Source organism: Eurypyga helias, unplaced genomic scaffold (assembly GCF_000690775.1).
Source record: "Eurypyga helias isolate BGI_N326 unplaced genomic scaffold, ASM69077v1 scaffold9637, whole genome shotgun sequence".
Lineage (NCBI taxonomy): Eukaryota > Metazoa > Chordata > Aves > Eurypygiformes > Eurypygidae > Eurypyga > Eurypyga helias.
In genome coordinates, this window is record NW_010259800.1 from 3,889 (window position 1) to 18,653 (window position 14,765).

The window sequence follows — 14,765 nt, forward strand, 5'->3', positions numbered from 1 at the left end:
AGCACTCGGGATGAGGGCCAGCAGGAGCCTCGGCTCTGAGCGGAGCATAATTAGCTGACGAGACAAGGAGCTCATTTAGGAGCATTTGTTTCCAATATGCATCAATTGCCAATACCCTGCTCAAGGCCTCCCTGTTGACCAGAAGAGCTGATGCACAAATCCTGCCCTAAAAGCTCGTGTGTCACGGGATCGGCCAGCTCAGAATCACTCCGGATTACTCCAGAATGCACCCGCACCCTGACGGGGGGTTCTGCCCGCGCCGGGGGTGTAACTACCCACGTGGAAGCTGGGGAAAAGGCACCCCCCACTTCACACACAGCGACGCAGATGGCTGGAGCCTGGGGAGAAGGGAGACCCGCTCCACGCCACAAACCATGTGGAAGCAAAGCATTCCTGTTCCAAAGGGACTTGTGCAGCTCTGGAGTTCAACGAATACACCCTGCCCTCCCCCCTGCCTTCCCACCCCCAGGAAACACAACGTAACTGAATGCTTTTTATTACATCTAAAGATTTCTACATAAACAGGTAACATTCAATAGGTAAACCATTTTTTTTTCAATGCATATAATAAATATTTTCACTTGGTACTTTTATACAAACTGACATTGGTCTACTATACATTTTTAAAAGCCATTTACTGGTTTGGCATGCCGTATGGAAACTAAGAGAAAGTTTTTTAAGGCAATGAATGACAGGTTTAAATTCATGGAATTAATGGTAATTTTAATATTCTGCTTATATACATTTTTTTTTCCCTTTGTTAATTAAAACAATTAACAGCAGCACTTTCGGGGACCACCAGCAATTTTCCCTTGTTAGAAATCTAAGATCTGTTAACAAAAGAAAGAAAAAACCAGTTACACTGACAAAACAAAATCCTTTGTATTTAAAATGTGCTTATCACCCTGAAACGTTCAACTGCAACAAAGAGTAAGTTTTCAAAACCGTATCCGCACAGTCCTTAGCTCTGCGCTGGAGGGAGGCCCAAGAGGGCCTAGCAGGCATCCCGTCCTCGGCAGGCTCACTCAATCCTTGCCACGGGGAGGAAGGGGCAAGCCTGGAATTGCTGCCACGTCTCTCCTTACAGAAGTGCGACCAAGTTTTTACCGCGTGGCATAGGGTCAAGGTCAGCATGGATTTTCTTCCTTTAAAGGACGAATGAGTAATCCCCCAAAGAGCGCCCCAAAGCCGCCTCAACCCTGCTGTTCCAACAGCCACGTGCTCACGCCCGCGTGTACGCGCACACGCAGCACTGTTACAGACACACGTGTGCACACCCCACTCCTCCCGCGGAAAACTGGGGGGACACGAGACCCCGGCTCTAAGGATGGGCAGCGGCTGGAGCAGCCCCGCAAGCCAGACCGCCCTGCGCTGCTCGACGCCAACCCACCGAGACGGAGGCCGGAGCGGCGCTTGCAGGGACCTTGTCGAGAAGGCAGACTGAGACTTCTACCAAGCAATGTCAACTGTGGTCAGAGGCACAGAGAAGTTTCACCTAGAAAGAACACCCTAGCATGGAACAGGAATACCCACAAAGCATACGGGGTTAATACCACAAGGGAGGACGCGAGAACATTTCTGTCCCTTCTCTGCAGGGCAACGACAACGGAACAGCCTTCCTTCCCCGCAGGGTCACTCGGGAGGAAACGGAAGACGTCACCAGCCGACCCTGCTTTCCAAGAGCTGAGAGAGGCATAAAGATGCCGGATTCTGCATCACCACACACTCGCCACGTTTCGTTTGGTTATGTGAATGAACAAGATTTTAATACCATTGTCAAAAGTGACACAAGCCGCTCTTCAGGCCATCTTTAACAGTACAGTCAACGGAAGCGTCGCCGCGTGACCGCCGGCGAAACAGCCGCGAGCTCTCCCGCGTTCCTCCTCGGCGCCTCCGAAGCTGGGGACGCGCACGCTCCCGGTTACACGGACGGCAGTCGTACTCCGGCTTTACAAATGGTATTACAGCAAGGCATATGCTCTGAAGTTACCAGGTTAGTATTCATGACTAAAATGTATGAGATATAATCCTAGTGTAGGTTTAATCACTTCAAAATCAGACTGAGTTTAAAAAATAAGTATTTCCCATTTTCTATCCTTTTATTTATTTTTTTTAACTGACATTTAATAAATTATAAAATTGGTGTATGGTGAAATATATATATCAGCCAGATATGTATGAAATACACATGCATGGGAAAAACTATTTAACTCACTTTGAACTCACACACACAGATCTATAAATACATATATACACACACATATACATATAAACACAAACGTTCGTTTTCAAAATTCAAGTCAACTATTTAGTGGCAGAGGGATGCTGTAAAAACACTAAAAACGCTTTTGATGCCACATATTGTGAACCTCTCAAATAACCATACAACTGATCATACAGCAATACCTAATGCTACTTGGATTAAAGGTGTTTTTTTTTTCCTTTTTTTCCTTTTTTTTTTCTTCTTTTTTTTTTCTTTTTTAATCAACGTAAGGTTCTGAGACAACTTCATAGGCAAAAGGTGGCCCTTGTCAATGCTCGAAGCAACTAGCTGCAATCAACAGTTTTGGACATTAAAAACGCAAACAAGAATCTGCTAATCTTAGTATTCCTTACTCTCTCTTCCTGATAAACTTGTTACCTGCACTTTCAACCAGTTACAAAAATATTTTTCACATCAGAGGAAGTACTTACTCTCTCTGACATGGACTTTGGGACACAAGAGAATCACCTCCTTCCCTCCCCCTTCTCTTACTTTAAAGAATCTCCTGAAAAACTGCATTCCAGCTATTTACACATTTCACTCTTTAGTAAGAACAGATCAGCCCAAATGACCCACCAGTTCTAAAAAAAGATTTTCCTATGTCATGCACAACGTAAAAAAAAAAAAAAAGAGAGAGAGAGAGAGAGGAAAGAAACCAGGAAGTAAGTATGGTTCAACGGAAGCGTACTGAGAGAATCAGGGAAACCGAAATAATTACAAGGCCAAACAGAGAAAACTGAGTTTTGAAACCCACTACCCTAACGAGACTTCAGTAGGTAGCAAATATATTGAGTACATGGGCTACAGGGTGGGACTTTTTTATTGGGTTGGTTTTTTGGTTTTAAGAGACTCACATTGAACATTTAATATTGATTTTGATGACTGTGAACTCAGACGACAGTGTACCAAGACCATTGTCAGCTGCACAAACCATGCAAGAGTATGTTGGTGTTTGTATTTTCTTCCTTTTGTTGACAAGTTCACTTTTAAGCAGAAATTTGATCTACTGCAGCTAAAAGTAGGTTTCTTCAGACAGAGTAAGACAGGCCTCGATTCAACCGGCCATTTATACACGCGTGGCTAACTTTAAAGCACAAGCAGTTCCACAGATTTAAAACTGACACATGCTTAATATTTTGCGGATTAGGATCTTACATTACTTTAAGAGGACTTCATAGTAAGCTCTTAGAAACAAAACCCTACAGTCCGATGCATCAACGCTTTTATTTGGGGCTAGAGTCTATAAAAATTCCCTGTCTCGTCCTACATGAACACAGCCAAGTAAATCCTCAGCCTGAGATTTTGTTGAGCCTGGCCCTCCAGAGTAATTGGTGCACTAATGAGCGTGCAACATGCTTGATCAAAGCATGGAATTAAAAAAAAATAAGAAATCATCCGACTAGAGGGTCATGTAGAAACAGAAATGACCAAAAAGAAAGATCCAAAACAACCAAACCCACTCCTGAAAGGCAACGTCCTGCAGAGGGGATGCTGTGGAACACCTTGGGTAGGGATTATTCCGCTTTAAGCATAACAAAATCTGCACTAAATATGGGATAGGGGAATTAGATTCCTCCAAAGGTAAATGTCTCCAAGAGGAGAAAAAAAACCTCTCCCAAGTTTGAACTTTACAAGTTCAACTCCTTTCCTGTTTATGTTCCTGTGAAGAAAATAATGCCATTTGTGTCCAAACTACAGGGAAAAAAGGTAACTCACGTGACAAATGCACAGGTGTAGAATCTTCAACATCCATAAAAATGAACTGAAGCTCCTTCTTTTTGTTAATTTTTTTTGTTGTTTTGTCCTTTTTTTTTTTTTTCATATTTTTACCAGTGAGGCCATCTTAGGTTTATATACAAAAGTAAAACTGAAAATATACTTTTGTTCTCTGTACACATAAATTTTTTTCCCTAAAAAAGGAAAAAAAAACTTGTCTATGTTTCTAACATAAAGTAAAACCAAGCACAAAGATTTCCTCTGACGAGTTCATTTACTCCAAAAATCAGTCCAATGAAATAATGTCTGGTATGATACCAAAGATAGACGCCGTGTCCGTGCTGCTCCTACTTGCAACTGGATGACCATGATTCTCTCGCAGGCTGTTGGAGGAAACAAGACTGCTGTTACTGCCACTATTGCTACCATTTGTGGCTGGCAGAGAACTGCTTCCTCCTGCATTTAGCTGATCGAGAAACATCTGAGATGAAGTGTATGGGAAAAAACGAGAGTGTAAGAGTTCTTGATCATCTGATGCGGAAACCGCCGCAGCTGCAGCTGCGAGAAGGGATGTGTTGTAATGCTGGGGGGAAAAACAACATTTTCAAGTTACATTTCATTCACCATAGTTTTGATTCAGACCAGCACAAAAGAAGGTATTTGTAAGCTAGGGCTCTGACAGCTTCGGGGTTTCACACCAGCTCATCTAGTCAACCTTTCTGTAAGGTAAGGGGAGCGATGCAGTGAATTTTACCTCTGCAGCCCCTGATTTCTGAGGCCAAAAGAAATTGGAAATACTACTGTTAGTAAGAGCAAACACTAGAAAGGTGTCGCAAGACACCCAAAACAGTAAGAAACAGTAAGAAGCAGCACTCTGTTACCTCTTCAAAAAATTCCTTGGTGGAAAAATTCCCCAAAATTCAAAGAAACACTGCGCCATCCCTCTCCTCCGCTCAAAAGTCACAGCCGGTGAAACCCTGTGCTAATGCTGTCGGTGGAGGAAAGCACACTTCTGTGTAAAATGCAGCTGGAAACAGCAGGCTGACTCCGTCAGGCAGCGGCAAGGGCTGTCCCAAGTTACACTCTCTGCTGGGCAGCCCCTGAAAGGCAGAACCTGCAGCTATCAAGAATCAGGTTTTAAATACAACCTCTCTGCAGGGTAGTTTTGCTCTGGATGCTTCTTTCCACCAGGATGAAACGCACACGCAGGCTGTTCAGCCCGCTGCCCCAGCATTTATGCACTGGTGTAACTACGCTGTATCGGTGCAGCATCAGACTTCCCCACCACTTGTTTCAGAGTAATTCTCACATCTGTGTTTTACCAAATACCAAAACAGCTTTTCCGAATCCAAATTCTACAGTGCCAGCTCTGGTCTTAACTACGGTAGGAAAGTGTGCGCCTACATTTAGTGCAACTAAAATAGAGACTGCAGAATAGACGTGAAGGGACAGAGGGCAGGTGAGTCACCCCAGCCCCCTTCTTTCCGTGGAGGCACAGGAGGAAAAGCGGTCCAAGTGGGAGGACTTCCCAACCCAGGCTGCTTTTGAGAATGACCTGCTCAGCGGCCAAAACTGGAGGAGCCAGCACCAATGCAGCCCGGTCCAGCAAGCACTTACGGAGAGGTGGCAAACATGGTACGCAGAGGTACACAGGCTCAGAAAAAACAGAGCGCTGCCCCTGACTCTCCGGATCGTGTAAAGGACTGTCAGGAGTCGCAGTGATTGGCCACTGCACAGTGCTGGGCCCCAAGCCAGACCTCAGCTCTGAAAAACTAAGGAGGTGGCTGGTAGACCTTCAGGGTCATTTCACAATACAATAGTGGCTGACTGAGCTTGATCCTGGGAAACCAAACTGTTGATCCTCCACTATGCCTTATCCTACACCAGTGCTTAGACAATCTTACGTCTGGTCACAGTTTCTGTGTGTATAAAATAACGCTGCAGCCTGCCTGCATTTACACCTACATCATACATCTGCTGCTTCCTCGCCTATACATCCATGCCAGCAAGTCCTTCTCAGAAAAGAGAATCTGCCATATGACTTGGTTTTCCTTGACTTACCTGATTGTCTCCTGACAGGAAAGGGAAGAAATCTAAACCTGTAAAGAGTCAAAGAAAACAAAAATTAAGCTTCTCAAAACAAACAAGCAGCTCCTCATCTGGCCACCACTGATTTCTGAAACAGAATCAGCATAATACTTCACTACTGGAGCTTGCAAAACATCAACCTTTTAAAACCTGAAGATATTAACCTAAACTTACACTATTTTTTTTTTTTAATTCCATCTCATCCTCTATGGATGCAAAAGAATATTTTGCACTACTGGACTGTCAAACGACTGCATGTTTACACCCTTCTACAACAGCTGTTATTGCATGGAGAGCTGTACCTACAGCTAGGAACAGTCAGCTCACCTTGCAAGTCATAAGGCATAGGTGTCATGTGGAATGGGTGCCTGTAGTCTTGGATGAGCGATGTGTTGATGTAGCTGGTGTCAACAGCAGGAAGGCTCGGTGTTCTTGACACAGGAGATGCTTGATGGGGTAAATTTAAAATGCTGGAAGAAACAACAGCCTGTTACAAGCGTAAAATATAGCTTTAATGCTAAAAGACCAGCATTTGCACATTTCTATCGCTGTCCCATGTGTGATACACCTATTTTTAAATTTAACACAAAGTTAACCTCCCAACAGGCATTTGAACTCTGTGACAGGTCTGCTACAACTCCCCTACTAAATTTCAAAGCTTCACTAGAAAGTATCAAGATGCTGCAGCAACTGAATGACTCTTGTCGGGACTGGAGGGGTCGGAGTGGGGGGAAGAGACATGAGCATCACACATTCCCCAAGCTGTCTTCTCACAGTGACACTTTACCAGATAAGCTAATTCCGTCCCAGCCGGACTGCAGCCCAAACAGCTGAAGTCTAGTATGATTAAAAGCTCAGTCTCCAACAGCAGAAAGTGACAACTCTACAAACAGTATTGGGATCTCTGTTATAAATACAGTACAAATACTCCTAAGACAGGACAAGACAACCCTAAAGGTATACTGAACCCCCCCAAAAAGGTAGAACTCTGCATAATAGCACAACAGATACGCTCTACAAGGTAATTACTGGAGCAGTGATTAGTTCAACAGCAGGATCCCTTCGGTTTAGCTTGAGTTTTCATCCTTACGTGTTTATGTAAACAGGGTGCTATTAACAGCTTGGCTACTTAGGTGTAATCAGGTTGTTCTGCCACTCTTTACTGCTATGCTACTGGCAGTAATCACTAGCAAAACCCACACGCTCCCATGCCACACCCATGTTTCTCCTGTGCTCTATGTCTCTCTCTCTCCATATATTATGTTGCTGCTTTCTGGAAGTAAAACATTTTCTAATCTGCAAAAAAAAAGACTTCTAAGACACAACCTTTTGCACCATTTTATGCTCATTTTCACAAATCTGAGTATAAATACAATTTAAAAATGCATCATTTTACACACTTAACTCAAAGCTGTTATTCCAGTCTTTCCAGGCCTTGTGACCTGAGACCAAATCCATTTGCTCTAAGCTACTAAATCAGGATATAATCCAAATACAGAACTTTTGAAATTTGTTTCTACTCTCTCTCATGAGTATATTCTCTCTGCACTGGCCTGCACATTTTATTCTCACCCTTTATTATTTAACGGTGATGCTGGAGATATGGAGGGACAGCTTCTCTTTGCAGATGGTTCTTCCTCCTCTTCATCTGATGAGCTATCAATGGTTAAATCAATCACTTCTACTTTCTTATTTTTATTTGACTGCTGGTGAGAAGACACCTGATGTTCCAAGGAAGAGCTTATGCATCCTATACAAAGTAAGCCAACGTTACAAGCTGTAGCTTACAACACTACAATCATCACAACATCGCAGCTTATTATATGCCTTCATAAATAAAGCTTAAAACTTAGAATAAAGGACAACAAAATTATATAATGTTGATAATAAAAGTACCGTAGCACCAAACAGGTATTACCCAAGTAATCTTTCGCACAAATTGTCATTAAAAGCTACATACATGCAAAAATCAGCATCTTGAAAAGTTAAAGGACCATCGGTACTTAACAGCTCAACAGTATGACAGTCAGTCCACACATCCCAAAACATGCAGATGGTAAGGACTTACCATCAACTCCGTTGTAAGATGCAGTTACCTCCTGCACTTCCTTCTTTGATCTCATAGGAGCCCATGATCCATCCTCCTTAAACTGGATTTCATCACAGTCTGTACAATACTTCAGGATTTCCATGAACAACCTGTCAATAAAGCACATTTACTACCAGTCCTCCAAAAGAACTTTTTCCTAAAAGACCTTCATTAGTCAGCCTAAGTGTGAAGCAGTGTTTAAAAGTCAAAAACTTTTATTGTTCTACCCATCTCTCATCTGCTTCCTTGACAAAAAGGAGTCACCGAGAAATTTAAAATATTATCTGAAGTAAAAATCTGCCCATTCACTTAAAAGAACTACAGGAGTGGAATCAGCAGAGCTCATGACACAGAGCTCTTCATTTCCCCAAATGAAGAGAGAATTTGAACTGATCATAAAAAAAACTTAAGTCTTCCTCACTTATATTTATCTCTGGCAACATCTAACTCAGGAAGCCTACCTCCTTTAAGAAGTCCACACCACTGTTTAAAGACTAGTATTTCCTGAAACCTCTCTTTTTAAGCCAAAACCTCGTAACAAAAGCTGATCATGGGAATCTAAACTTGCAGCCTCTCCTCTTAGCTGCGTCTCCTCAAACTTTCAGGATCCTGGCACCACATCACTCCCAGTGGGAATTCCAGCTTTTGACCAAGACTATTCATGTGGTTCAGCATAGGAAAGTGCTTTGCTTTAATTAATGAGAAAGTTCACTCTTTAAAAAACTTTTTCTAGAAATAACCTTCTCCCTGGGATGCTGTGATTATATCACCTCATCTCCAACATCCCCACCTGGCAACACAAGAAGAAATAAGGAAAATGCCTTGTTTTAATTATCACTACTCTTAGTCTTTACTACTTGAGGCTGAAACTGAGCACAAGGACGCCCACAGTTCTTGAGTCCAAAGCAGAGGACCTGTAAATCTCGGGGCCCACAAACCCACAGCAGCCCCTGCGACCCCAGAGCATCTCTTCAAGAGGTTTTTGTGGGGTCGTAAAGGGGATCCCGAGCGATCTTACGCTTCGCTGGCAGGTCACCAAAATGAAGCACAGACTCCCTAAAAAAGACCCAATTGTTTGTCAGGCAATTTTCTGGGGTTCTGTTTGTTTCAGGGTTGTTTGTCTTGCTTTTTGGGGTTATGTTTTTTTGGCAGCTTTTTTGGTTGGTGGGGTTGTGTTGAGTAAAACGTCCTGCGAGTATTCTCAGAAGACTCTACTTCTCTTCCTTTATCACACTTTGGAAAGAAGGTTCCTATCTAAAGAATTAAGATGCAAAGCCAGAAATATATACTTGACATTTCTCCACGGAGACCAACAGTAGATTTATTATGTTTTTAACGTTCTGCAGGTAGGCAGTACCATGGAATCCACCTCTATGTCACTGTCTACATACAGCAACTCCCCAAGTGTGAACCTGTACATGGAATTGCATGTGCATTTGGGGGGGTGCAGTATTTATTTGATTATTGACACCAATGTCTGTTATTAACGACACGAGGTTTGTACAGTTGTTCCACTAAAAGGAAAGACAACAAGTACGGTTTTCACCTAGGGATTCAGCACTATGGAATATTGAAAAAACACATCCCAAACCCAACCATCTTAGGTAGGATAGCTCAAAACTTTACCTAGGATTGGAAGGAATACCTACCATTATTATTATCTTTAACAGTCTGATCTACAATTCTTCCAGAATACTAAATGAAGAGGCACATGGTTACTAATTCTTCACCAACAGCAGAAAAATGAAAGGACACGGTAACTTAAAAGAGGTCGCAGCCAGATAACAAGGATTTCACAGCACTGGATTCTGTGCAGCCCAAGGACAGTGAGCGGAGAGTGCAAGGTACATCTTGATTCAGGTTTGACTTACCCATCAATGATGAGATGTTCATATGGAGCCTTCTTGTCACAGACAGGGCAAACCCAAGTTGGTTTCTTTTCATTCATTTGAATATATAAAGTGGCATCAAAACACTGCAGGTGTGAACAAGTCAGGGCCCTACATGGTATAGTTAGCCGCATCTTACCAAGCTTTAAGAGAAAAAAAAAAAAAATTTACATTATCTTGGGTATTCAACTAACAAACAAGGCTTTTCTTGTCTGAAAAGAGACAGGTTTACTCCAGAGAGAACTCTCACTAATCCGAGTTTTGACTGAAATACATGCCACATACATCATTCCTTCCTTCACCATGTCTAAGTTTGATTAGAGAAAAAAAGTTACTAAAAATCACATTGTTAAACTACATTTGGTCAAGGAAACCGATGACTACACCCTTCCCCATTCCTGTAACAAAATACAGTCCAATGACCAGCTGTAACCTAGCAGCGTCCTGGATGAACCATGAAAAATCGTATCTTTCCCACACCCATACTTAAAACGCTGATGACCATGGGTCAGTCCTCTCCTACTCACTCAGTCAAAGGCGTATTCAAGCTGCTGTCCACATCCCAGACATCAGGGCACTACTAGAACTACTCGTTCAACTTCCCAGTCGCAGGAGCAAGCATATAGGAATGCATTTGCAGGATTAGGGCTCATTTCCTGTTTCTCTAACTCCACCATTTTCACTGCTTTCTCCAAAGAACTGTCAGAAAGCGACTACTCCCAACGTCAATCACGCCTCTTCGCTCTAAGGAAACTATTTTATACTCCTCCTGCTGTGATAAGCACCACTACTATGTAGACAGTTGTGAGCTAACCTGGAACGTCACTGCCTCTCTCTCGTGTAAAATACAAACACCATCACATCTTTTCAACACTGCAAAGAGCCTGTAAGCGTTAACAGAAGATGAGATGGGAGAAAATGAGTTCTGGAGTACACTTTCAGGTGGGGACCATCCTTTCCGTTCGGTCCGTAGGAAGCTTAGGACAGCGAGGTTTTGCAGGCTGGCACAAGTTTAATACATGCAGCACGGCCGAGTGCTTAAGCTGAGCAGGGAACAGGGCTGTGCACAGTGAGTGGCTAGGCTAAATGTGGAACTGGAGTATCTTAGTTTGGATCAGATAAATCAACACTAACCCAGGCCATAAAACATTAAGATATGATTACACTGAATGCAGAATTGAGTAGACAGTGAAAGGCATTTCATATTAACCTGAAATTTGAAGAAAAGTTTCCTCTCCTCAGAAAAAAAACCCAAACAAACAGCAGTCGTTTGCTGGCAAAGTGCTTACGCTGCAGTTTAGGAAGGGCTTTAACTGACCACACTAAACGTAAGAAGTAGGAATGTCTAAACAAGAGTTTTCCCACATTAAAAAACAACGACACGATTATTTACTAAGAACCACTTATACTGAGTATTTTGAAGTTATATATCTTTGACTAAAATATGCACGATGACGTCATTTGAAGACTTTCGGCCAATTCTAGCAGTGGACAGGAGGAGGAACTGGTTTTAGTCCAGCTTCAGCAAGCCCCCTGCTCACACATACTGATTCTGAGCAGTACAAGAGGAATGCCACAGGATGGCACTCAATCTCAGAATATCAGAAAACTAAAAACAATATCAAGAACAAAGACTCTACTCACAGCCCACTACTTCCTCCATGACGCCTTCTTTTTTTTTTGGCATCCCCCGTAAGCACAAATCCCTCCACCCCATTCCCAGCAAATCCAGCTACGCCACAGGATCTTGCTTATTTTTCTTCCCTCTGGCTCTCAGTCACTGCCACAAAAGTCTCCACCAGATGGGAGGGGAGCAGAGACCTCCCTAGGGAGCCTCCAGTAATGGTGGTGGAGGGCTCCGACAGCGGGAGGTGCTGCATGTGCCATGTGTTTGGCACCCCCTCCCCCAAAATCCATGACCAAGCACATTATTTCTATCAAATAAACAACCCCCAACAAAGCAAGGCCCCCTGATCCATGTCTGTTATGAATTCTGAACTCCCAGATGGCAGGTCAATGGCTCATTTGTCTTTTGGGCACAGTAAGAGTCTCCCAGCTCAGCAAGGATCAGGAGTAAGGGTACCAGAGAGAGAGCCTGGATGCTCCTATGTGATGCAAAATAAAAATAAGGAAGATGGGAGACACGTGCTGCTGGAATAACATGAATACCCATTCTCCTATGTAAAAAAAACCAGATTTAAACCATAAACATTTCACAAGGTTTTGGTAGAAAAGCTGTGCCTGTCCTTCCTCAGCAGTGATCAGATTTAACCGAAGCCATACGCATGCAGAGAGAATCAGCGTCCTCAGTGTTAACAAGTTGATGAGCCTCTTTTCCCATTTTTGGCATTGAACATCCTGGATCAGCTCTGCCATACTGGCCAAGCTGTGTCAGAGCTGACAAAAAAAAAGGTGATAAAAGAAGGGATGCATCCCAACTCTTGAAAACTGTGTTTCCTAACACTGGTAGTGATTTGATTCCTGCCTGTTGGCAGCCAAAGGAACACTGCATTCATTTCTTTTACAAGCATAGAAAACATTGTTGTCTTTGCATGCTAGAAAATGCACCCAAAACAGGAGTTAAAGATTTGTAAACAAAGCTGCAAACCCTACAGTAAAATGCTAGATTTGGAATTTCTGTTCAGTTAAATATTTGGTCCGCCTGCAGAGCCTGAGGATTTATTTATTTTTATTTCAAGGGAAAAAGAACACGAATCTAAGCGTCTTCCTGAAACACAGACTCAAGTCCATCCCATTTTCCTGCTGTATCTTGGCTAGATGCAGCCAGTAGTTAAGGACAGCTTCTTCTCCGTACTCCACTGTCTCGGAGGGAGAGCAGGCCTCTGTGCTAAAAAAAGCTCAGCAGTAATCCAAAACAAATTCAGAGGAAGCTGCCTCGTTCTGCACTTTTTTTTGAGGACAAAATAAAGGCTATAAAGTCTAAACCAGCCAGCCCATCCAGATACATGATTCCGTTTATTGTACTGAAGTAAACACACAACAGAATCACACCCGTAAAAGCTGAGATGGGAGAACAGCACCCCCTCATTAACAGACCCGAAGATACATCGTGCTCTAGTTTTTGGTTCTGCTGTTGGAGCCCAAATCAGCATTTTCAGTGTGTACGCTCACAGCATACTGTCCACGCACGGAGTAGAAAGTCAGCACAAAATATTTACCAAAAAAAATTCTCCCTGAGCGAAATGCTTACAAATTAACAAAAATATGGGGGCTGTAAAAATGAGACACAAACCCAAGGAGAGTCTGAATCATCCTAATACCCCTTCTGCTCACAGGACAGGTTGAAAGGTGCAGTCTCTGTCCCAACGAGCTTTTGCAATGATGGGTTATTCCAAGAGCTACAGCGAAATCAGCACTGAACGAGGAACATAACGGAAAAAGAGTCAAGCACATGTGTGTTTTGTAGACATTACTAAAATGACACAGACCCATAGGCTCAATATAATCTGTAACAAATTCTAAAGAGGAAACGCTGACAGAAGACTCCTGAAGAGCTACATCCTCATGGCTGATGGCCGTTTTGGTTTTAACCCTGGCAGAACTCTGAGAAAGCAAAACAGAATTTGACATCTTTACGTGTTAGCAAACTTGCAGTCCTAAAGGCAACACTGGAGAGGCTATTCCTGCTCTGATACTAACTCATGTGAACTGCAGCCATCGAGAGAAAAAAATGCATCTAAAGCACTGCAGAACTTTCATCAGTAATGGAGACAACCCAGACAAACAGAAGCGCGTCAGTAAACTCCCAGGGGTCCCTGCCCATGGCAGGGGGGTTGGAACTAGGTGGTCTTTAAGGTCCCTTCCAAGCCAAACCATCCTATGACTCTATGATCTATAAAGCAACTGTCTGAAAGTGGCAGTTTTGACAAATCAAGTACAACTGAAGTAAAAATCTGTCATTCCAGAAGATGCATGAAGATTAATTAAAGATAATGAATTAATACATAGGCACTTCTAAACTGTTACAGACATTTAATCCCTACTAACAGATTGCTGGTTTTCTCTGCATCAGAAACTATTTTTTAATTGTAAGAACAATGTGCCTGAAGAATGACAAAAACCCCAACAGGATTATTGTTGTGCTTTCTAGAACAACAAAGCACTAACAGCACAACAAAAAATCAATTGCTACAACTCAGCAAAACAAACTGCCAAGTGTGGACCCGAAATGCTTCAGCATTCCAAATCTGCAGCAGTTTCAGTCTGACACCTAAATTCATAGATTATAAGTTTATAGGTCATGAGGTTTGAAGTTTACAGACCAGGATTTTATTCTGTAAATGAAGTCCCTTGATCTTCCTTACAGATAAGTTTTATGGTCCTTATAAATGTGTTATGATTTAGCCAGCATCAGTGTTGATATCCAGAAAGTCTTCACATTGACTATCAAGCAAATACCACATTTAAAAGACGTACAATAATCCAATACATACATAAAAAGTAACCACAGTGTCAACTGTGCTTTTTACAAAGCAAAGCTTATGTATCTAAAAGCTTATCTTTACACTGGGAGAGTTTAATAACATACTAAATAACTTGAGAAATAAGCTTGAAATTTGCAAGAATAGACGGTTTTCTTCTTTAGATTTCAAAACTGAAAATTCCCTGTCAAGCTGAAGCAGATTTGGCCAAACCAGGAAACAGATGTACCCTTAATCTTGAAAAGAGGTTAAAAAGTTATACTGTGTCAATCAATACA

The 14,765-nt window shown here is 42.4% G+C and overlaps 1 protein-coding gene across 2 annotated transcripts in view; it reads right to left on the reverse strand.

The window, feature by feature from the left end:
- Positions 1-4,093: 4,093 nt before the first annotated feature.
- PIAS1 (protein inhibitor of activated STAT, 1) overlaps positions 4,094-14,765 on the reverse strand; it is a 34,367-nt gene continuing 23,695 nt past the window's right edge. Inside the window, exons 8-13 of one of the 2 annotated variants that reach the window (XM_010154772.1) lie at positions 10,028-10,188; positions 8,136-8,266; positions 7,640-7,817; positions 6,395-6,537; positions 6,041-6,078; positions 4,094-4,562 (exon numbers count right to left, since the gene is read on the reverse strand). In XM_010154772.1, coding sequence (XP_010153074.1) covers positions 4,266-4,562; positions 6,041-6,078; positions 6,395-6,537; positions 7,640-7,817; positions 8,136-8,266; positions 10,028-10,188 — 948 coding nt within the window. In that variant the 3' untranslated portion in view covers positions 4,094-4,265. The remainder of the gene's footprint in view (positions 4,563-6,040; positions 6,079-6,394; positions 6,538-7,639; positions 7,818-8,135; positions 8,267-10,027; positions 10,189-14,765) is intronic. The other variant, XM_010154773.1, reaches the window with a different exon arrangement.